The following is a 23,851-nucleotide window of genomic DNA, read 5'->3' on the forward strand; positions in this document are numbered from 1 at the left end:
TTATACGCTTTAGCGGAAAAGGCAACCTCGTCCCCATGGTCTTGTTATTACGGAGTGGCCAACAAAGCCGCTATCAACTTCATCAACAAGGCATTTTGCCCTGGGAACGAGGTTGCGGAAAACGCTGTCAAAGTAGACCAATCTTTAGGTCATACCCGACTTAAATCACAACTTCAAGAATAATTACACATTTAGCGACGAAATAAACATTATATAAGAAACTGAAATAATGGTTGCACAGGAATGAGTTCTGTTAACCATTAAAGGTCCGGTCTGTGTTAAAAATGTTAACGGACCCAAACTTGTATTAGTAGCTGAGGACAAGACATAAACGGGTCGTGTTTGGTACCCATGAGTTACCAAATGCCTTCTTTTTCTGAAACATGGTCACTTTACACGACAACCTAGTGCTCAGACGTTATAGCAGACCCTTAGTGGGATGTTTTTGCCTCCATGTTTGCCGTATATTTGCCCGGTTTTGGCAAGATCCGGCAGTTTGTGATAACACATCTTGATTTCCTAATTCACGCACAGATCAACTTCGGCATAGTACGAAACGAGCGACATCGTAACATATTTTACGAGCGAAAAACTGTTAAACATTTACTAACATGTATAAAATCACTAATCACGATCTCGTGAAAAAAAATCCAGGGGAATTTTTCCGTATTACAAGTTTCAAACCCAAAGTAGCATTTCAGCTACATTTCTGAACAGAACCACTGCTTATAAAAAGAAACAAAAAATGGAGCAAAAAAGATGATCTAGTTAAAGTGTAGTAAAGTTGATATGCTATCTATTTTCCCGCCCAAAAATGTTTCCAAAAAAAAAGTGCAGTGTTTACAGTTAGGTGCAAGTTGAAATATAACACACAAATTTCTGCATATAAATATCGCAATAAGCTTCGTTACCAGTCTCTTGGTTAAATTATATAAAAACAGACCAAGAGTACCTAGTTACGTAAGTTGCTTCTCACATATTTACATTTTGCTTAATAAGAAGAAAGAGCAGCGTAATTATATTTCGTTACCAGACTACTAATTATTCCAACGCGACATTTTAAAATATATCCTTTAAACTTCGTCACCAGACTGTTGAAGCTTTTTTGTTACAAAGTTGTTTCCACAATAGAGACTGTGGAATTTTTTTCGGCTAATTATTGCTGAGATAATCAGGACACGGAAATCAAATACTACTAACAAGCAAAAGTTCCAAAAATTTAAATTTCGTAACCATATGACATAGAGTACGCGTTCAAAGTCATATCTTCGAGTGGATGAACATTTTTACGGTGGCCGAACCAGATCGTAAAAAAATTAGGTCTATGTGATTAAAAAAAAATTGTCACTCGCTTAATCAGTCCATTTTCAAATTCCTGTATATATATTTAATAAATTTAAGCGAGGCAAAGAAACTAACAGTTCCTAGCATAAGAAAGAATATATAGCATGCCAAGAGAGTGTAACCAAAAAATTGAACGCCTTGTAAGAAACCGGACATATTGGATCGCTTGTGATAGTAGAATAACGCGTACACGAACACGAACAAACCGGTGGACCTGAAATAAAAATAAATAAAACAATCAATCGAACATATTGTTGTAGATACTATAAAATATAACGAGAAGTATCACACGATTTGTTTTTAGTCTGAGAAATAAGTTTACATTTGCGATACATACTGAATTCTGTTAAATCACTGTTTTTTACTTCAAAAAAATTAATTAATTGACGTAACAACCCCATAATTGTGACGTCAAATACGAGTTGTTACAAGAACATCTGAATCTCAGCTGAGGCTGAACGTGATTATTTTTCATTTTCTCAGCCTCAAATGTTTTTGTTTGTGAAGTCAAGCAGAATAGGGAATATATTTGGAGTAACAGGCGATGAATATTTTTAGGATTAGAAGAAGTGACTAATGAAGTTGAAAAGATTAGTAAAATAATTGGTTCTTCGTACTTCCAGCACAGCACTGTCACTTCCTCTCACCAGCATATATCATTTTTTTTAACCTTGTCAACAGTTTCCAGGAGAGACGACGAAGGTAGTTGAAGTGTTTAAGCCTACCATTTGAGCTACAGAAGCCAACAAGACGAAGGCCTTATGCGAAAATCGAACCCACCGCTTCTTGGACATGAGTGAGCTGACTAAACCTCAAGTTAAGCAAAGTTTTTTCACGTTTCACGCATCAAAAGACGCTTGTTTTATATATTAAATAACTAGTAAAATCAACGAAAAATTGTTTGGAAATAATCGTTTATTAACAATGCTAATTATTTTCAGGCGACCCATAAGATTTTCCAGCGGCACGAGCAAGCGAAAAAGAGCAAGTATTTAAATCTTTTTTTGGAAATCATACATGGAAGTTTTACACCATTGATAGTTGGTACCAATGGAGGTGTTGGAAACGAGTGCAGCAAGTTTCTACCTATTTTAGCGAAAAAATTGTCGGAAAAAAAACAATGAAAATTATGGAACTGTAATAACGTGGCTTAGAACTCGCCTCTCCATGGAAAATAACTCGTGCCTCAATACTCTGTCTGAGAGGTTCGAGAGTCCCATTCAGACAATGAGAATGTTGGGGATCAACGTCTCGATAACGTTGTTAGTGGTACATTTTATTTGTTACTTGTACATGTAGAACATTTAGAATAACTTAATTTATATGCTAATCATTTCATTCATTTAATCTATAAAGGAAGTCAAACCGAGTACTCCAAGCTGCAGGTCATTGTTAACTGATGCCGTTTGTCCATTTTAAGATGGAGCTAAGAAACGGTTAAGTAAACTTCGTACCCAATTCGTACCAATTATCTTTCACACAATTTCTCAGGTCAATCAGAATAGGGAATACATTTGGACTAACAGGCGATGAATATTTTCAGGATTAGAAGAAGTGACTAATGAAGTTGAAAAGATTAGTAAAATAATTGGTTCTTCGTACTTCCAGCACAGAACTGTCACTTCCTCTCACCAGCATATATCATTTTTTTTAACCTTGTCAACAGTTTCCAGGAGAGACGACGAAGGTAGTTGAAGTGTTTAAGCCTACCATTTGAGCTACAGAAGCCAACAAGACGAAGGCCTTATGCGAAAATCGAACCCACCGCTTCTTGGACATGAGTGAGCTGACTAAACCTCAAGTTAAGCAAAGTTTTTCACGTTTTACGTATCAAAAGACGCTTGTTTTATATATTAAATAACTAGTAAAATCAACGAAAAATTGTGTGGGAATAATCGTTTATTAACAATGCTAATTATTTTCAGGCGACCCATAAAATTTTCCAGCGGCACGAGCGAGCGAAAAAGAGAGAGTATTTACACCGTATTTTGGAAATCATACATGGAAGTTTTACACCATTGATAGTTGGTACCAATGGAGGTGTTGGAAACAAGTGCAGCAAGTTTCTACCTATCCTAGCGAAAAAATTGTCGGAAAAAAACAATGAAAATTATAGAACTGTAACAACGTGGCTTAGAACTCGCCTCTCCATGGAAAATAACTCGTGCCTCAATACTCTGTCTGAGAGGTTCGAGAGTCCCATTCAGACAATATGAGAATATTGGGGATCAAGGTCTCGATAACGTTGTTAGTGGTACATTTTACTTGTTACTTGTACATGTAGAACATTTAGAATAATTTAATTTATATGCTAATCATTTCATTCAATTAATCTATAAAGGAAGTCAAACCGAGTACTCCAAGCTGCAGGTCATTGTTAACTGATGCCGTTTGTCCATTTTAAGATGGAGCTAAGAAACGGTTAAGTAAACTTCGTACCCAATTCGTACCAATTATCTTTCACACAATTTCCCAGGTATTATATCTTGGGTTGTAGGTTCTTAGCAGTTAAGCGTCTACTGCGTAGCCACGTGATGCAGTAAATTTAACAACATTAGTTAATGAAATCGACGTAAAATTTTCATAGCGTTCTTTCTTTTAACGAGAGAAAAAAGTAGAAAAATTCGAAGAGACTTCACGTGACGGCAAATGCCAGCGAAGGACACAAGTAGCTATCATGCTTACTGTATTACGAATGAATATAAATCACTCTGTTCATAACTTATCACACAAGCCAACCCAAAGATTAAAGGCATAGACATACAACAGCTTCATATAATTGAGTTTCAAAACACCGGGTAAGAAATTGCACAGTAAATTTGACGTCATGACTCGCAAGTTATAAAAATGACGTCAAATAACATTGAATTATTCGGACATGACAATGGTCACGACAAGAAGTCAATCAAAGTCTGGAAATCATGCAAATAATGATATCTTGAAAGTTAGACACAATGATGTATCGGTAAAACGCAAGAGCGTCCATACGTATCCGTTATTAATAAAGGGGAAACCGGTTAATATCGAACGCGATTACTGCTATCCAGTGAAATTCACAAGATGCGCCGGACTAGCTCAAATTGAAGACATCTGGCACGAAAAGAGGGAAGCTTACATCAAAGTTAACTTTTTCGTCACACCGGACCAACTACACGGTACCGAAAAGTGTCAAAACTATGGAGAAGTAAGAATATTAGTAATAGTTGTACTGACAGGTTGTAGCAGTCTTGGCACAAGGTTTGAATTTTTACCATGAGGAAGTCAATAATAAGATCTCACATACAATAATCATAATTTCAGCCCTTTGGCTGTTTCTTAATATCATATCTGAAGAAACATTTATTATAAAAAAGAGACAGCTAAGCTGTAACTGAAAATAACATTGTGCTAAAGCCCTGTACCCAAACCGGGCATTAATGAATTAAAGAAAAGTACCCTCTTTAAAAAATCAAAGAAAAACACCCGCTTTATGATTGAGATGATATATAACAAATATAAAACATGGCGAAAGCATTTTACGTGTTAGCCTTATATTGTTTTAACCTTAGGATGAAATACTGTTATACGAACACAAGCTGTTATTATCCAGTCAACAATTCCGACATTGTTACCGTCATGTTCTGAGTACCACACTCAAAACGGCTGGTACGAATATTTTTACGGAAGACGATATTAATGTGATCACAATAAACTCGACAGAATATATCTCGTTGAAACATCCGTCACAAAAGTTGTCAACCAATCCGTCAGCAACAAAATTTATAAAGACAATAATGACAGACTTTAACGTTGATCACGACAGTCGTAACGATGACGTTAATCACAAGAATAGTCGTCGGAAGTTACGGATTCGCGTAGTTGACTACAAAAAGTACTGTGAAATCAGAAAATGGAAAAAAGCATTAGAAACTGGAGTAATAATGAAAAAACAAACAGCTTTGGATATCGGGTTATTGCAGGAACAACCGACGAAAATCTTTTTCGCTACAGGGGAGCAATTTGCATGTGATGATATGGTAGAGAATGCTGGTTCTTTTACGACCTTGAAAGGTAAACATTCTAAAATAATCTCCCATCTGCCGGTTCTATCAGTGAGAAATCCGTCGGGAAAATTATTTTGTCACTATATCCCAACGAAAATGTCCGCAGGTAATAAACAAGATTGTCTGTTCTAATTTTTGGGTATATATATTTTTTTATTTATTTTTTTGATCCGATCATTCATTACGGCAACTGTCACTTCTTTAATTTCTTTATCGATGGAAAACGTTTTTATCATGAAAAGCAAAAACCCGAAAAAATCCCCTTTTCGTTGGATTTTACAGTGTCGGGAAATATTATTCTGGAAAATTTTTTTGTCAACCTTCTTAAATTTCGTCACTTGATGATCGCTTCACTTTTCTAGGTGAACGAAATCACAAAAGAAAAATAAGTACAGATAAGGAGATGGACATGATCGATGACCAAATGTATAAAAAATTTAAACATGTTCCAGTGCTCACAATGTACAAAAATGAATAGTTAAAATGAACAGATGAAAGTATGAAACGATTCAGCATGTTTTATTGAATGAAATAATGGGGAGCTGAAGCACCTCACTGCCTTGTTGCGGAAAGCAATCCGTTGAAACCTTCATCGACCAATCAGAATTTTCAATGCCATTGCGTTGGCTCGTTTACTTGGAAATTTTATTTCTTCATTTCGGAATGCAATCCCTTAAAATCTTTGGTTGAACGTTAGCTAAAAGTTTGTCTTTAACGCTGAGATCAGTTTGAAAATTGTGCGAAGATCCACATTATTTGAAGTCTTCGATATTTATTGTAAACATCCTTATAGGCAAAATCCAAAGTGAAAATTATTCCCAACAAAATAAAAGTGTAACATTAAACATTTTCTGAAAGTCATTTAATTGCGAAATGAGGGAACAAATTATTTGCGCAGATTTCCTCACGGAAGTAATTTTGCGGTTGAGAGGTTCAAAATTAAATCATTTAGCAAGTTATATATTTGCAATAAATTTTTTTTGATAAAAATTGTTGCGAAAACAAGAAATAGAACATTTGGCTGAAGAATTTTTTGCAGGTGACCGATTTTTAAAATTTTTGGACTAAATCTGAAAGAATTTTGCTTTCTTCCGCAAATAATCTCTTCCTGTCAAACAGCCGAGCACTTACCCAGCGCTTATAAGTGATCTCCACCACCAGCGGTAGTCTTCAGCCGCCAATTGAAAGTACGTGAGTGCAATCGAGATACTTGCCGTAACACTCAATAAGATTACGAAGATTATAAATAAAATGCCGTACAATGTGTACTGTTCTCTTCCCCACAGTGTGGCAAATATGTAGTAGAGCTCCACTGAGATAGCGCTAAAAAGTAAAGTGGAGGTGAGTTAAACAGTCATACGAATTGTGGACATCAACTTACACAAGGAAATAGTGACAAAAATACATTAAGTACTGTAACTTGTGGTGCTAATATGTTACACTATTTTAAATTTTTCAAAATTTTTAGCCATTTTTTGAGGGTTTACAAAGGTTTGTACTACATTTATCGCGATCATCGTTCCGAGCACAAAGACCAGTACAAAACATTAAAATCTATGGGGAGTTAAGTATTTAAAAATAAGTCAATGTTTCTTAACTAGACCGGAATATTTGTAAAAGTAATCATATTACCAAGGTTTTTGTCTAGAGAATGGATATTCCAGTCTGCTTTTAAGGTTTTGAGAATATTGAGGTCCGGCACATAACTTAAGTAAATTAATTTTAGGAGTGGTTTTTTAACACCTTTATAAATGATTGTATTAAAGCTAGACAAACCTGTAGAAAAACACGCCACTCAAGAAGAAAAAATAAACTAGTCGTATATTTTCTTAGCACTTTTAATTCACAACGGAAATGTTAAATAAAGAACACAACACACCTAAATGGTAAGAAACCTCCCACGCACATGTAAACAGGAGCTGATCGATACCTAAAAGAAAAATATGCAATAAAACATTTCAGATTGGGTAATTTCTTCCAAAAGATTGCACAGACCACCACCTCCCTCCTTCCTCCACCTTCTACAATTTAAATAAATATATATAATATATAAAATTACAGGAAACAACAAAGCTAAAAGATAACATACAATAAAACACGCAAAAACAACAACAACAAACCGACAAGGAACTAGGGAACAAAAAACTAACCATGGTACAGTTGGGATCTCTCTTGGAATGTTTTTAGTTCTACAAGGAGCATCAAATCCACTTGTCCAATTCTTTCCAAAAATACCTCCAACGACAGTGAGAGGAAATCCAACTATATAAAAACGGTTTACAAGTTTTCTCAAACAGAGTACAATATAAACTATTACTCGCAGGAATTTTATAGACTTAAATTGAATAGTAAAATATCTTTGTATAGTGCAAGCCCCATAAATATTTATCTTTTCAACTTTGAAGACTTCTTTGTTACAATTAAACACTTGCTTCCCGTAAAGTTAGCAACTAACACTAACTATACAAGAGGGTACAGCACTCAAACCTAACCCAATACTAAATATTAAACATAAGGAATTCATAATGCTCTTGAAAATGTTCTACAACATACCTAATAGCCAGACGAGCATGAGCAGCAGCACAGTTGTGAATGGTAACGCTTGCGTTGATTGGTACGACCATGCAATCGAATTCACAATACTCCAAATCACAAAAAATGGAACTAGATAAAAAAAAGGGTAATAGGCTTGTTAAAACACGATACGTACATGAAGTCTGTTCAAAAGCAACCATTTATAGCAATTAAACTAGGTAATAAGGGGTAGGAGAAGAATTCCAAATTGCAGTAAATTCCAGTGGATTTTTCCACGGACGACTACTTTATCGGACAAAAGTGACGAAATTTTTTTTGAAGGTGACGAAAATTTTGTCCGGCGAAAACTTTTGTCTGACGAAATATTTTGTCGGACGAAAAATTTGTCCAAAAAAAAAATATATTATCTGAAGAAAATTATGGCGATGGCTGTAGTGATCGAGCAAAGGCAAAAAAGAAAAAGGCCGCCAATAAATATCATACTCGTCCACAGCCGAAGATGGAGATGAATTCGAAGAAAATAAAGACGGTTGAACGATTATTTACAAGAACAATTATTTGTAAGAATAAAATTGATAAATCAAAAATATTTGTTATTATTATTGACTCGATTATTAAAGTATGCTATAATTTTAGATTTGGACAAAATTTTTCGTCGGACATAAGTGACGAAATTTTTTGGAGGTCACGGAAATTTTGTCCGACGAAAAAATAGTCCGACATTTTTTTGTCCGATAAGGTAGTCTCTTTAATAATAGCCGTATTTTGTCTGTGTGTCTTCCGGAAAAAAGTCGTGTTACGGTAACACGAAATGCACTATAAAAAGGAGGGGCAACCCCGTGGATTCTTCCACGGGTTGGCCACTAGTCTCTATAATAATAGCCGTATTTTGTCTGTCTTTCCACAAGTTGTTAAACGGAGACACGTAATAGCGTGTAATTTGAAGACGGACGAGCCCTTGGAATATCCCACGGGTTTAACGACTAGTCTATTATAATAATACCCATACTTTGTGTTTTCCAAAATTTGCGTGAGACTTAATTTAAAGTTCCACACAGAGTAAATAATTTGACTAATAGGCGTCTTTCTCTAGTAATGCTAGAAACGTAGCTAGTGCTATAACAATACTACATTAATTTCACATACCAGAAAACAGGGAAGCAGTTAGCACTAGATTCCAGGCCCATTTTTCACCATTAATCTGTTTGTACATGCTGTTTGAAACATAACCGGCAACACCTACAAAAAATTCGACGTTAATTTTGAGGTAAACTCCTACCTGCATGTGCAAAAAAAGAGAAGAATAAATAAATATACAAATATATATATAAATATAAACATACAGCATGTCAGTGCATACAAAAGAACAGCTGCTGTATTCATAGAGCCATGTCTAAAAAGAAATAAGCATTTTTATAAAAAGCCATACCATGTAAAATTGAACTGTGTGTCATATTTTACAAAACAGTAGGAGATCACAGTTTATGAGCAAACAGTACAAAGAACTATATTATAGACATATAAGGCAAGGCAAGATAGGACCAGACAAACAGGGTATTTTAATGAAAAGAAACAAATTTATAATGTGAAAAAATTAATAAAACTAATTATTTACTGACCTGTGAACGTTGAACATGCCAAGCAGCGCCATGATGATTATACCAAAACAAAGCGCAAGAAACTGGCATCCGTTACCTGATAAAAAACAAACACATTATTTGATAAAAGCTACCATTTATGTGTATTCACCTTACCTCTTCTAATACAAATATTAATGAGCATTACCCAATATTGAGCAAAGTAAAGCACGATGACCAGGAAAGCGGAAGACATCACTGTGTATAATTTTCCATCCATAATCATCTTGATCCAGCTCTTCCATATTCTCTTCATCGCTCACATTATAACGCTGGAAATCATTTCTTAAAATACGCATCTAATTGCAAAGATATTTGATATCATACAAAAGAAAGGAAAGAACATTATACAGGAAATATCGGAGAAGAATCCTAATGCCTGCATTTCGCAAAAAAAAAAAAAAAAAAAGAAGCCACCTACAAGAATGATGACAACAAAACCAATCAACAAAAACACCAATACACTGGAATTTAAAATCGACAACCAGTGAATCTATAAAAACAAAGCATGCACATGATCTTTTGGGTGTAGAACTAGACTAGTAAATTATATTTCACATAGAAAATATTACCTCCAGTGACTTAGGAAAGAATCCTTCAGCTTTGTTTTTCGTCAAACGTTCAGAGTGTGGTACACTAAATGGTTAAAAGTAGTTACAAAGTAGCTCAAGATGACCTTTTCTACAACTTAATTGGCTCAAAAAAAAAGTCCACTTACTTCGTTTTGGTCCAAGCAACACTGTACGTAAATTTGACTTCCACAGGATATTCTTTTATTTCATCCAAGTCAACTGGCTCATGGCCTGAAGTTGTGACGTTCGCTGTAATAACCTGAGTATAAGTAAAATTAATACTTAAAAACCGAATCGTACCTGTAGGATAATTCCTACATAATTTGATTTTGTGAAAAATTTTTGTGTACACATACATGTACTAGTTTCCAGACTCATGCATAACATACACATAATACTAGACAGAGAATATATCACTTAAAAGAACATAGTACAATTTATTTTGATAAAAAGATGTAAAACAGTAAGATTTCTGATCAAAAATTATGATACATTCAGCACCCAATCAACAAAAATATCAGAAACATAACATATGGCTCTGAGCTAACATATGACTTCAAAACATACAATTTCTGCATTGCATCTATAGTGGGGTTAGAAATAACATCAAAACAAAATGTGTGCGATCATTTAATCCTTATCTCACCTCATTGCCATTATATTCAATATTAAAATTCAAGTGCGTCCACAGATGTATTTTATGTGTGTGAGGTAAAAAACCACTTTCTTCAAGATGGCCAATAAAACCACGGATAGGAAGATCATCTGATAAGGCAAATAAACAGAATTCAATTAACATAACTTAATGCACAACGCATATTGAATGTCTAAAACACCAGAGTTTCAGAGTAAAATACATAAGTGCCTAGACATAGTAAGTACAGCCAATTACAAGCTTACATAGTTAAAATGTACATTTGCTATAAACCAGGCCTATCAATAAGGGGAGAGCAATCGCTCTTACTCACGCAATGATTCATGCAATTCTGAGAAATAAGAAACTAGCTGAGCCATTAATTTCTCCTCCCAATTCCACAAAAAGCTTGTTTGTCTGGATGAGCAATATCAATTCATCTCACATGGAAATCAATGTTATCATTTTTATTATTTGCAGTAAAAAATAACCAAAATATATATAAAAGATAAGACAAAATAGATAAAATGTGATAAAATATACATTTACAAACTTCTTCTATTTATTCAGGTTGCTCGCCTGGTCTAAATTATTATAAACTTGGGCAATTTTTTTCTTGGGCGGTTTTTTTTAGTTACACAGTGAGGATTTAATTGGTGCTAATAACTGTTCTGTTAATTCTTCTAGTTTAAAGGGCCAGCCTTGAAATTTAAAGTTTTTAAAGTTTGAATGGCATAGTGATTTAGTAAGTTTTTCCATTACTTTAGCAATCCAGTGGTAGTACATTTCACGAAACAAAGTAACACAAAAATCAACATCACTACAGTAGTTAGCTGAACACATTGTTCATTCAGATGTTTACGTTGTCTTAGTTTAGCTTTGATTACAAACAGGTAGAGTTTACTTGCAAACAAATTGATTTTATTACGCCTTGTCCACTACTTCAAGCAACAGCAAAATAACATACAGATAGCATCAACACGGACTCTTTATTCAAAGGCCATTTAGGAATGATGCACCAAAATATCACTTTTAAAACTAGGTCTGATTGAAAGTTATTTCTGATGTTATTTTTTTGCTAAGCGAATTTTAAAGTAACTGTGGCTAAAAAAATGATTATTGTAGCAAGACTTAGGCTATACAATATCAAAAAAAAAACATAACTATCTTACCAAGTATAAATTCAAAATAATACAACTCTTCAATGGCGTGACGTAATTCATCAATATCTTTCAATTTTAAACTTTCGGCACAAAGAACAATATCTTTAACATTCTCTAAATGTAAAAATAATGAAGCTTCGGTATCAAAATTATTACTTCACATTTATAAAAAGTTAACTTAAAAATAATTTGTATCTTCTTACGGTTGAACTTTATGTCATACATAGCAACAGCCATTCGGTCACCGTCTAAGACTTCTCCCAAAGTAAGACTGCGATGCTCTACCTAGAATAAATGCCATTCACAAGTTTATCTGGCCCACAAAAAAAACGCTCCATGATGTGAAAATCATGTCTAATATTTAAATAGTAAAACGAACAAAAGCTAGTTAAACCAAATTAATAATTTTATTGAAAGAAAATATATATTTATGTACAACATAGAGGCCGAATAAAGATTTTTTAAGGATGAAAAATCTATTCTTGTGACAAGTATAAATATTTCATGAATTTAACTAGAACAGGGTGGTAAAACTAGGCTAGGAATTCATAAGGACCCCCGTTGCAGGACCTCGTTGATAGCAGTACCAATAGGAACTGCAGAGGCTATCCATGGTAAACAAATTTCAGTAACAATAATTATTCTAACAAAGCTTCCTGTTACAGAAATCCCTACGTTTGAGAGTAATGTCACCACACCTGGTGGCATGTGCAGAATGAAAGCAAGGCCAACTTAACATGATTAGTGCTTTTGCAAAGGTGTTTGTAAGAGGAAACAATCAATCTTGAATTAAATAAACAATACGAAATATATATTTATATTAAAATATAACCTATAGTTTTTATGTGTTAACATTTCCAATTAAAGCACACAAAATTCCACTCATAGCATAAATTTCTCTACATTCTAACTTAAAAAATTTCTCAAGTAGCTAAAGTACTAAACATTTTTTGGGGAAAATGTACTTCAAATACACTCCAAAAACCAGTCTTATATAATGACTGAACAATCTATCAAGTTAATCTACAAAAAAAATGCCAGGTTCACAAATTAAGCAGTCTCTGTTGTGTGAGGCACATACGGCAACATGCACACATTTGTTTTAGGCGTACACACACAAATTAATGTGTTTCTACTAGCTGTTTCCCGTGGAAGAATCCACTGTTAATTCACGTAACAGATATATGTCAATCTGCATTGCTATATAAATGACCAAATAAATCAAAGGTGTTTAACAACCATAAAAAGTGAAATACGCTAAAACTATATATTTGCTTTGTCATTCCAGAAGTACACCAGGGAAAAAAGGATACCAAACATTAAAAAAATCCAACATTTTTCGTTAAGTCATACAAAATCAGCTATATTTGGTCTATTGGATACGACAACCCTTCCAAAGTTATACTCAAAATATAAGAAATTAATAGTTGACAACACATAAAGGAGAAAAATAAAAACTTAAATCATTTGATATATCTACCAAAATATTTCAATCCAAAATATTAGAAGAACAGTTTACCTTAATCAAGAAAATCACACAGAAAATCAAAGAAGATAACAATGCAGCGTTTTCGAATTTAAGCTTAGATGTATTCTTAGGATATTCTAAACTTCTGACCCATTTTTCAGAGTACATTCTTACAAAATAAGTGCTTAATGAAAATCCCAATACGCAACAACAAAATTAATATTTAAGGAAAAAAAGCTCTGAAAGAAACAGCTTAGAAATTTTTATACACCCAAATTCATTTCTCTATCAAAAAAATTAAACAACACACACCTGATTTTCTTTCGCTTTCTCAGTAGGTCGCTAGATAGGGTTCTTTGTAAAAAAGTCCAATCAGTTTTTTATCCCAAAGGGAACGAATTGGAAATGTATAACTAAAATTGTCTGATGCATTTCTAATAAATTATTTTTGTGATGTTCTATCATTGTACGTTTTTCTTCGTTTTAAAAAATATTTCACTTCGTTCGACAACAACAGTTTGTTTTTTACATTTTATATTTGAATTACGAATAAAAAATAAATGCGATACAACTTCGGTCCCAGAACACAAAAATGGAAAATGTAGAAAAACATCACATACATGCTTTAAGTTAACCTCATGATGAGTAAACAGTGGCATGCCTTGTTTGAAATTTTTTAAAGATTACTTTAGAAAAAAGAGACAACCTTCTTTGCTTCGGTTTTCTTTGTCAGTAGAAAAAAACAACTTGTTTCCTTGAGATAAAAAAATCTATAACGACCCCTGTGGGGCTTTTAAAACAAAAAGAAACAAATAAAAACATTTAAAAAAATTAGTAAATAAATTAGTTTTAATAAAATAAAAAAACAGAGTTTTATTTTTTAAAGCAATAAGAAAAAAAGAATAAAATGTTTAAATGGTAACCCCCTGATTTGCGTTTTTTAACTAAGTAAATTTTAGCGTAACACCACGCTTTGGGGAGACAATTCATGAGAAATAAAAAAAATGACGCGTATATTTTTGTCCTTGGCCTCACCGTGCGCACACACAAGGCGCACACAAAACTATGAAATAATGTGAAGTCATGCACATGCATCCACGCACAATTAATTGATTACAATTCAATAAAGTAATTTGAAACTATTTTGAAAAGAATTGAACCAATTTTTTGGTAAAATTTAATTCCTTTCATCCATATAGGCATCGTTTCAAATAGAATATTATACAAATTGAAACGATTTTTTTTGGATATGGTTTCTAGAGCAATTTACATCTGTACTACCAACAAAACAACTTGTTCCTGTCTATAAACAAATTAAGTTTACATGGTCTACAAAAAGTTGTTTACCCAATCTCCAAAAAAAGGTTATTTATGGTTATTTATTACAAAGAAAAAAGTTGTTTACCTTATCAGGTCTACAAACAGGTAGTGAGTAGTAATGGTAAGTTTCATGTGGGTTGAAATAAGGTCCAACCTTATTCACATATACTGGAACCTAAAAGATGAATAGTACATAGCTATCTCTTCAATACTAACTTCACCCCAATCAAGATTTGAAGGAATGCTAAATTGACAGTTTTGCATGTGTAAACATTCTTAAATTTTACAAAAAATTGGCTTCTAAAGTTCTGTTAATAATCACATGGCTGGATTAAAATTACTTTGCATCATTAATAGGATTTCTTTGCAATTTCCAGCTGTTTTGACATTATCAACTTTCACAGACAATATCCTTTTAACAGAGCTTAAAATAAATTTTTGAGGGGAAACTTTTAAATATGGTGTCATGATATACATAAACTACACCCTACTTAAGCAACAAACCACGTAACAAACACATAAACAGTATCTCGTATCAACTTCCTGAGATTTGGTTACCAGCCTTACAGAAGAAATAGTTAACTACATCTAGGTCCGAAAATGTTAGTTACCGTAATTAACTGTAATTACCAGCTCGATTCTGATTGGTTAATTTTACACATGCTCAACATCATTTTACTTTGCCCGATGATGGGAGAAGGATCTCCCAAAACGCCGCTTACTAAACTATCATGTTCAAGAAATGATAAACTTTGCAGAGCAATATGAATACTGAACAGACAAACCAAAGTAATATCTTCAATAATTATAGCAATGTTCATTATTTTACTTAATATCTTTAATCATTGCAGTCTGTTGTTTTTATTTTTTTTCCTCTCCATTGTTCTCAATGCAAAATAAAAACTATACATACTATACATACTGCAACTCATCTTGCATATACCGTTCGTATTATGTGAACGTGTTACAGTACCACTTAAAAGTAACTTTTTATTTGTTGTCTTTGTTAACCTATTGTTAAATGCATGAGATGTTTTTGCATGTATATATCTCAATAGTAGTAAAAAAAAACATTTTACAAATTATTATGTTCGAAAATAATGAAAAAATGACTACACATACTACAAATTGTCATATTTTGTTCTAAAATGGTGAAGAAAACCTACAAAGATTACAAATTGCTGTATAGCTAGCATGTCACACATGAGGATAAAAGACTCTAATCTCATTGTTATGCTTCACTCACAATAATAACAATAGAAATCAATTAGGTTCATGTGTAAACAAAAAAGATATGGTATAGTACATTTTTAAATTCTTTATACATTAAAGTTACATTTAAGTGGTACTATAATTGTAGATTTCACCTTTTTTTTCACTGGCAACACCGGATGGCTATATGACATAGCTGATCAATGGGAAAATCTTGTACGGTAGGGGTATGTCATTTTAACATATTTTTATCTTGGTAATTATTTATTAAATGCATGACAACTTATATTATTATGCGATCTAAAAGAGCATTTCTATCGCCGCTTTTCGTTTATAAACTTTTAAAATGCGATCTTAAAAAACATTTCTATCGCTGCTTTTCGTTTTTAAACTTTTAAAATGCGATCTCAAAAAACATTTCTATCGCCACTTTTTGTTTATAAACTTTTAAAATGCGATCTAAAAAAACATTTCTATCACCACTATTCGTTTATAAACTTTTAAAATGCGATCTTAAAAAACATTTCTATTGCCGCTTTTCGTTTTAAACTTTTAAAATGCAATCTTAAAAAACATTTCTATTGGCGCAGACAAATTTAACTTTTCTAGATAAATGACATTTCGTAAAATTACGATCGCGTCCATGGCGAAAAAGTATACACCAAGCAAAAACTACGAATATCCTTTTTTAACTTGATAAAATCTGTAACAAACAAATTAACTTTAATAAAAGACTTTTTTAAGAAAAAAAAAATTAAATTATACTGGTTATAAAAATTGTGGAGCTCGCGAAAATAACCGTGGGACACATGATCCTTCGTGGAGACAATAATATTAGCGTGGTGGCCACGATAGAATGTTTGAATGTTTGTTATACATAAAGACCACGATTTTATCGTGGTTCGTGTGCACCACGCTCGTTACACGAACACGATGTTAACAAACCTTTTCACAGTACTGTATTTTATTCTGAAACTAGACAGGTTGAAGAATATTTTGAAAAAATTTGTGCTCTCCTCCACAGATACTCATTCTTAATTTGTTTTACCAAGTTTTTCTAATGCCAAGTCTGTTTTTTGAGAAAAAAGAAAAAGGGTATATACATGACAATGTTTGAAGCAGCAACTAGCTACATCTAATACAATAGGCTTTAAAAATAATTTTAGTGGATCTAAATTGGAAAAAACACCTCATAGAATTTTGACATAAATCACAGAGCTAGGACATTTTAGTGGATTCCTTTTTTTGATTAACCCTAGGGAAAAATTTGCCTTGTTTACCGATATTTTTGCAAAATTGTTTCAAGGGCTTATAGTCAAAACCATGAAATTATGTCGCTAGAGGAGTTGGAAAATCATCACTAGAGCTGTTTAATTCGATAATGTAATAAGAACAGTATATGCTGAAGATGAGTTGCTGCTTGACGTTATTTGTTTACTTCAAGGTAAGCCATTTGTCATTTGCATGGAGAAAAAAGATGCTAAGGTTTGGTAAAGAGAGGTCTTTTGCTGTGAATTTTTAAGGTTTTAAACTAAGGTTTATTATAACATGTAGATTGATGCATTTCAATTTATTTGAATTCATTTAAAGTCCACAATTCATGCAGTCTGGTTTGCGTCATAATACTGGTTGAACCAATCATGGGCCAGTATTCAAATTAAGCAGCCATTATGAAATGATAGTGGTGAAACCTTCATAAATACAATACGGGATTTTTCAAGGAATTCTTCTTCTTTTTAGGGACCGTCTCAAAATGTTTGTGCGTAGTTCGTATATTTCGTATAAAAAACGATATCGATTTGTGTATGTATAGATTTATTAAATCTTTCGTATCATTTTATTTTTAAAACGAACCTTTTCGTATCATCAAAATTACAAGTTCGTATAAAGTTCGTATCATTTAAAATAAAGTTCGTATGTAGTTTGTATTGTTTTTAAAGAAGTTGGTATAAAAATTTGCTTATACGAAGTTCGTTTATTATAATTGGACTATTATCTAAAGTTTTATATTGAAATTTGTTCAACAATTATAAAGTTCGTTTCGTTATACGAACTTTGTTTATTTTAATTGCATTCAGTATCTAAGGTCTTTAGGGATCGTCTCCACAGCATCGTAGAAAGCAAAAACATCTCCATAGATCGCTTAAAAATCATGAAAACAGGATAATAGAAAGCGAAAAGATCGTTGTGGAACGTTTAAAATTCATGAAAACGGGATCGTGGAAAACGGAAAGATCGCAGAGATTGTTTAAAAATCATGAAAACGGGATCCTAGAAAACGGAAAGGTTGCCGTAGATCATTTAAAAATCATGAAAAGGGGATCGTAGCAAACGAAAAGATCGCTGTGGAACATTTAAAATTCATGAAAACGGCATCATATAAAACCAAAAGATCGCCGTAGATCGTTTAAAAATCATGAAAACGAGATCGTAGAAAGCGAAATGATCGTTGTAGATCATTTAAAAATCATGAAAACAGCATTGTAAAAGCTAAGAGATCGCGGTAGATCGTTTAAAAATCATGAAAACAGGATCGTAGAAAGCGAAAAGATCGCCGTTGATCGTTTAAAAATCATGAAAATGGGATCGTAGAAAACGAAAAGATCGCCGTAGATCGTTTAAAAATCATAAAAACGGGATGGCATAAAGCGAAAAGATTGCCGTAGATTGTGTAGATTGAAGCTATGAATATGCAATTTTACTAGTCTTTTCAAAGAAGTCAACCTCGTATTTTTTACTTTTTTTATTTCTGGTTTCGTTTAAAGTGCGTATCATTTCTTTTCGTCTTTTAAAAAAAATCGTTTAATTCTTTTGTTTCTGGTTTCGTATTGAAATAATTATGCGCAATTACGCCGGTACTTTTAAAGTCCGTTTCAAAATCGTATAGCAATTTACTTTGTTCAAAGTTTGTATCATTTCATTTTGTACGATAAAAAAACTTCGTTTAAGTTTGTATCCTATATAACAAAAGTTCGTTTAAACGAAGCACTTCGTATGACATTCGTTTCTCGAAACGAAGTACTTCGTAGCGTCCGTATAATTATACGAAAAAAACATATGAACATTTTGAGATGATCCCTTAGTCAAATCTTTAATATGTTTTAGATTTTAACGCTGTTGTGCTTATAAGTTCTGTTTAATTAAGGTTGCTACTGTGAAGGTTTGACCCTTAAAAGTCCATTTTGTACCCCATCAGAGAGCAACGAAGGAGAACATTACGACCCCAAGAATAGGAGAGCAACGAAGAACAACATTCTGACCACAAGAATGCCTTTCAAGGACAAAATGGCTGAAAATAACTTTGCTTCACCTAGCACCCCAAACCTTTTTCCACCCACACAGATGCCAGAGCCAACAATCTTACTGCTGAAATGTACTCAGGATTGTTTACTGAACAAAAAAACTAGCTGTAACGAGTGTTCTAGAGCTGCTGTCCTCTCCAAGCCGTAAAAAGATAGATAGATAGCTAGCTAACTTACTCTTTCGCCATCTTTGTAAGCAACCACTGGACTAACAGTTATAACGAGAGTAATAAGAGATTTTATAATCATCATAATGGAGATAAAATTGTATTCGTAAAGCTAGCTTTGGTAGGTATGTAATATGTTTGTTTCGATGCTATTGGGCCGCCATCTTTTCCTTAAAATGTGTACATCTATTAATTCGTGATCGCGTTAACTAAATGTAGATGGCAATATTCTAACTTTATTATTATTTCGTAAGTGTGGCCAATACTTAATTTGTTTATCAAATCGGAAAAAGCCGTCTCCGCGGGAAATGTCCACGTCCGCATCCCCTGATTGCTGACCTAACTACTACTCTGATCTTGCCCTGTGAGCTGGTCACCTCCTTATTTGTGTAGTAGAAGAATTAATCTATGATCAACAAATACTCCTCTTTGCGATTCCACAGATTAGTTTGATCCATGGTTTAAATCCTGATTATGGCAGCAGTTGCAAAGGTCACATGTTTTGAGTTATAAAAATGATAGTTCGTTGATGAGGTAGCTAATGATGGGGGCAAAAAATAGCATCTCTGCGTAGTGACTAGTTCAATTAAGATTTTGACAAGAACTCTTGCGAGTCCAAGAGGTCACAAAGATTTTGCAAGATTAAAACATTCTTGATTTGTATAAGTTTTTGAATTGCTCAAATTGTAGCTATCTCGTAATTGTAGGAATGGTATGTTGAATATGTTTTTTTATGTTTGAAACTAACACCTTACAGTGAGTTTATTATTTAGTTTAGTATATATATAATATAAAAATATAAATATGTATAGCTAGACTAAAAATAATTTAAAATCGAAGGAAGAATTTATAGAGGACTTGCCAATGTTTACCAAAATTTTTTTGCACATGCGCAAGGATTTCTGTAGGCAGAAAATATAAACATAGAACAACATTCTGACCACAAGAATGCCTTTCAAGGACAAAATGGCTGAAAATAACTTTGCTTCACCTAGCACCCCAAACCTTTTTCCACCCACACAGATGCCAGAGCCAACAATCTTACTGCTGAAATGTACTCAGGATTGTTTACTGAACAAAAAAACTAGCTGTAACGAGTGTTCTCTAGAGCTGCTGTCCTCTCCAAGCCGTAAAAAGATAGATAGATAGCTAGCTAACTTACTCTTTCGCCATCTTTGTAAGCAACCACTGGACTAACAGTTATAACGAGAGTAATAAGAGATTTTATAATCATCATAATGGAGATAAAATTGTATTCGTAAAGCTAGCTTTGGTAGGTATGTAATATGTTTGTTTCGATGCTATTGGGCCGCCATCTTTTCCTTAAAATGTGTACATCTATTAATTCGTGATCGCGTTAACTAAATGTAGATGGCAATATTCTAACTTTATTATTATTTCGTAAGTGTGGCCAATACTTAATTTGTTTATCAAATCGGAAAAAGCCGTCTCCGCGGGAAATGTCCACGTCCGCATCCCCTGATTGCTGACCTAACTACTACTCTGATCTTGCCCTGTGAGCTGGTCACCTCCTTATTTGTGTAGTAGAAGAATTAATCTATGATCAACAAATACTCCTCTTTGCGATTCCACAGATTAGTTTGATCCATGGTTTAAATCCTGATTATGGCAGCAGTTGCAAAGGTCACATGTTTTGAGTTATAAAAATGATAGTTCGTTGATGAGGTAGCTAATGATGGGGGCAAAAAATAGCATCTCTGCGTAGTGACTAGTTCAATTAAGATTTTGACAAGAACTCTTGCGAGTCCAAGAGGTCACAAAGATTTTGCAAGATTAAAACATTCTTGATTTGTATAAGTTTTTGAATTGCTCAAATTGTAGCTATCTCGTAATTGTAGGAATGGTATGTTGAATATGTTTTTTTATGTTTGAAACTAACACCTTACAGTGAGTTTATTATTTAGTTTAGTATATATATAATATAAAAATATAAATATGTATAGCTAGACTAAAAATAATTTAAAATCGAAGGAAGAATTTATAGAGGACTTGCCAATGTTTACCAAAATTTTTTTGCACATGCGCAAGGATTTCTGTAGGCAGAAAATATAAACATAGTTAACAATAGTTAAAATTTACATAAAAAATCTTCAATCTGCATTAAAAACCATTTTGCCCTGTGCAAGTCCTGCTTTTTTACCTACACAAAAGTGTGCACATGCCCATTGTTCTCAAAGTGAAATCAATTCAAATACGTCATGCGGAAAGTGGTCTATTAACTTTTGAGTTTTGCAACAAATCTGAGAAATAGCCTTGTCAAAGTACAATGGTGCAAATGTTGGGTATATCAGTAGCTTCCGATACATAATTGTTAAAAACCTTGCAGGTTGACTTCTAGTGATATAAGCTTCATTCTCATTCCTGTGTTTAAAAATATCTTCTTTGAATATATGAACATGTGTTTAAAAATATCTTCTTTGAAAATATGAACATGTATTTAATATTCAGATTATTAAAATTATTTATTTACTTTTATACCTAGATTTCTTATAGATATATTTCACTATGGGGATTTTGGAAAATGCACGAAAAAACTGGTTTCTGTATGGCATTGTCCTCTTTATTGCATTTGCAAAGATTGCTCCATGGATTGGTAAGAAAGGTGGACCTTTGTATCCACAGATCACTATCAAGTACATTGCTGTCTCAGTTATATTTTTTAATAGCGGATTATCATTAAGAAGTGAAGATCTAAAGGCTGCATTCTTTCACTATCGTTTACATTTATTTATTCAAATGTTTACTTTTGCATTTATTCCCGCCATTATCTCACTTTTTGTGAAATTGTTGGCGCTGGTTGAGTTTAATGAGTATTTGATTCGGGGCGTACAAGTAGTAAGCTGCATGCCACCTCCCGTTTCTTCAGCTGTTATTATCACGAAAGCCATTGGTGGAAATGAAGCTGGTGCTATTTTTAATTCTGCTTTGGGAAGCTTTCTGGGCATTTTTATAACACCTCTTCTATTACTGGCAAATGTTGGGGTCTCAGGAGGTGTTCCTGTCATAAACATTGTGCAGACTCTGACGGTGACTGTCGTCATTCCTCTTATGCTTGGTCAACTTGCTAGAATTTATATAAAGGATTGGCTTGAAAGGGAAAAGCCTCCACTCGGCCAAGTAGGAAGCTTTATGTTATTAATGATTATTTACACCACATTTTGCGATACCTTTTCGAGTGATGTCACAGGTGTAAAACCAACTGATTTACTTATCGCTGCAGTAATCATTTTTGGAATGCAAGCTGGTTTGCTTTATCTTATTTTTAGTGTAACTAATCGTTTCCAACTTGGTTATAATAAAGAAGATATCGTTGCGCTTATGTTCTGTTCAACACACAAATCACTGACACTTGGTGTGCCTATTTTAAAAATTATTTATGCTGGAGATATGATACTGCCATTCATTTCGATACCATTGTTAATTTACCACCCAACACAAATATTGCTGGGTGGTTTTATGGTTCCACTCATTAAAAGCTGGTTGCACGAAAGTAAGGAACACAAGAATGGAGTTGTTGATGATGAAATAGCATAATGCAAACATTAACTACTTACTACGTCATTATAGTCATAAGTATTACAAAGACTGCACAATTTTTTACTAGTAGTAGTAAAGGGTGTGTGTATTACTCCTGATCCAAAGTTTTGCATTAGTTTGTTTTAATTAAAGGTCTTTTTTTTTATTTTCAATGTAACACTCTCACCTTTTAGATTTTAATTGTTAGTACTGCTGGTCCCATAAAAATGTATTATATTATGCAAAAACCTATATAAAAGTTACACAGCAAGTATTCAGGATTTACCTGAAAAAGCAAACTGAAAACCAAAACTAATTAATTGTCCTGTCCTACATATGTGCAATTGTTTGAAGGTTTTTTCCAGCAAAAGCTGGGTTTTTTTAACAAGCTCTTATTCAAACAGTTTAGTCGTAATATTTTAATAATCTTTTTACTTAACCAAAGTATTGTTTTTGTAACACCAAAAAAAAACTATACAGATACACCCTTAGAATGGTAACCTTTCAAGAATTTCACTTTGCTGTAAGATATATTTTTTTAGAGATTAATTTATTTATCGTTGTGTATTTATTTGTATTGCACAGGCACAATAATTGTTTCATTTGGATTGTAATTTTTAGAATGGTTAGAAATAATAGTTACGCAAATATAATTATTTAATTAATAACATGCCTTATTTATATTTTAAAAGAAGGTTTTGGGATATTTGTTTTATACTTACTGTGTTAATTTTCTGTATGGCAATGTACTGGTTAGCAGGAGAATAAATTTTGAATTGACCTGTAAAGTGTATAGCAGAAAAGAACAGGTGTTGATCGTTTCAAAATTAATTCTAATAATTTTTATACAAATTTTTCATTAAGCAACCTGCTGGAATTGTATTAGGTTGTGTTTAGGAGCTGTGTTTGGCATAATT

At 33.2% G+C, this 23,851-nt stretch overlaps 2 protein-coding genes across 2 annotated transcripts; one reads left to right on the forward strand and one right to left on the reverse strand.

Annotated features, from left to right (window-relative positions):
* Positions 1-768: 768 nt before the first annotated feature.
* On the reverse strand, positions 769-20,004 carry LOC130647043 (transmembrane 9 superfamily member 1-like). Its single transcript, XM_057452758.1, has 17 exons — positions 19,408-20,004; positions 14,802-14,891; positions 12,132-12,213; positions 11,938-12,042; positions 10,778-10,896; positions 10,278-10,390; positions 10,132-10,195; positions 9,981-10,052; positions 9,708-9,858; positions 9,542-9,617; positions 9,266-9,315; positions 9,069-9,161; positions 7,941-8,051; positions 7,538-7,649; positions 7,267-7,317; positions 6,519-6,710; positions 769-1,558 (listed from the first exon to the last, which is right to left on the reverse strand). The coding sequence occupies exons 1-17, from the start codon at positions 19,480-19,482 to the stop codon at positions 1,357-1,359; spliced, it is 1,758 nt and encodes a 585-aa protein (XP_057308741.1). The 5' UTR covers positions 19,483-20,004; the 3' UTR covers positions 769-1,356.
* A 1,877-nt stretch (positions 20,005-21,881) lies between these two features.
* On the forward strand, positions 21,882-23,761 carry LOC130647045 (sodium/bile acid cotransporter 7-like). Its single transcript, XM_057452760.1, has one exon. The coding sequence runs from the start codon at positions 21,924-21,926 to the stop codon at positions 22,950-22,952; it is 1,029 nt and encodes a 342-aa protein (XP_057308743.1). The 5' UTR covers positions 21,882-21,923; the 3' UTR covers positions 22,953-23,761.
* Positions 23,762-23,851: the final 90 nt, after the last annotated feature.

This window comes from Hydractinia symbiolongicarpus, chromosome 6 (genome assembly GCF_029227915.1).
Source record: "Hydractinia symbiolongicarpus strain clone_291-10 chromosome 6, HSymV2.1, whole genome shotgun sequence".
Taxonomy (NCBI): Eukaryota; Metazoa; Cnidaria; class Hydrozoa; order Anthoathecata; family Hydractiniidae; genus Hydractinia; species Hydractinia symbiolongicarpus.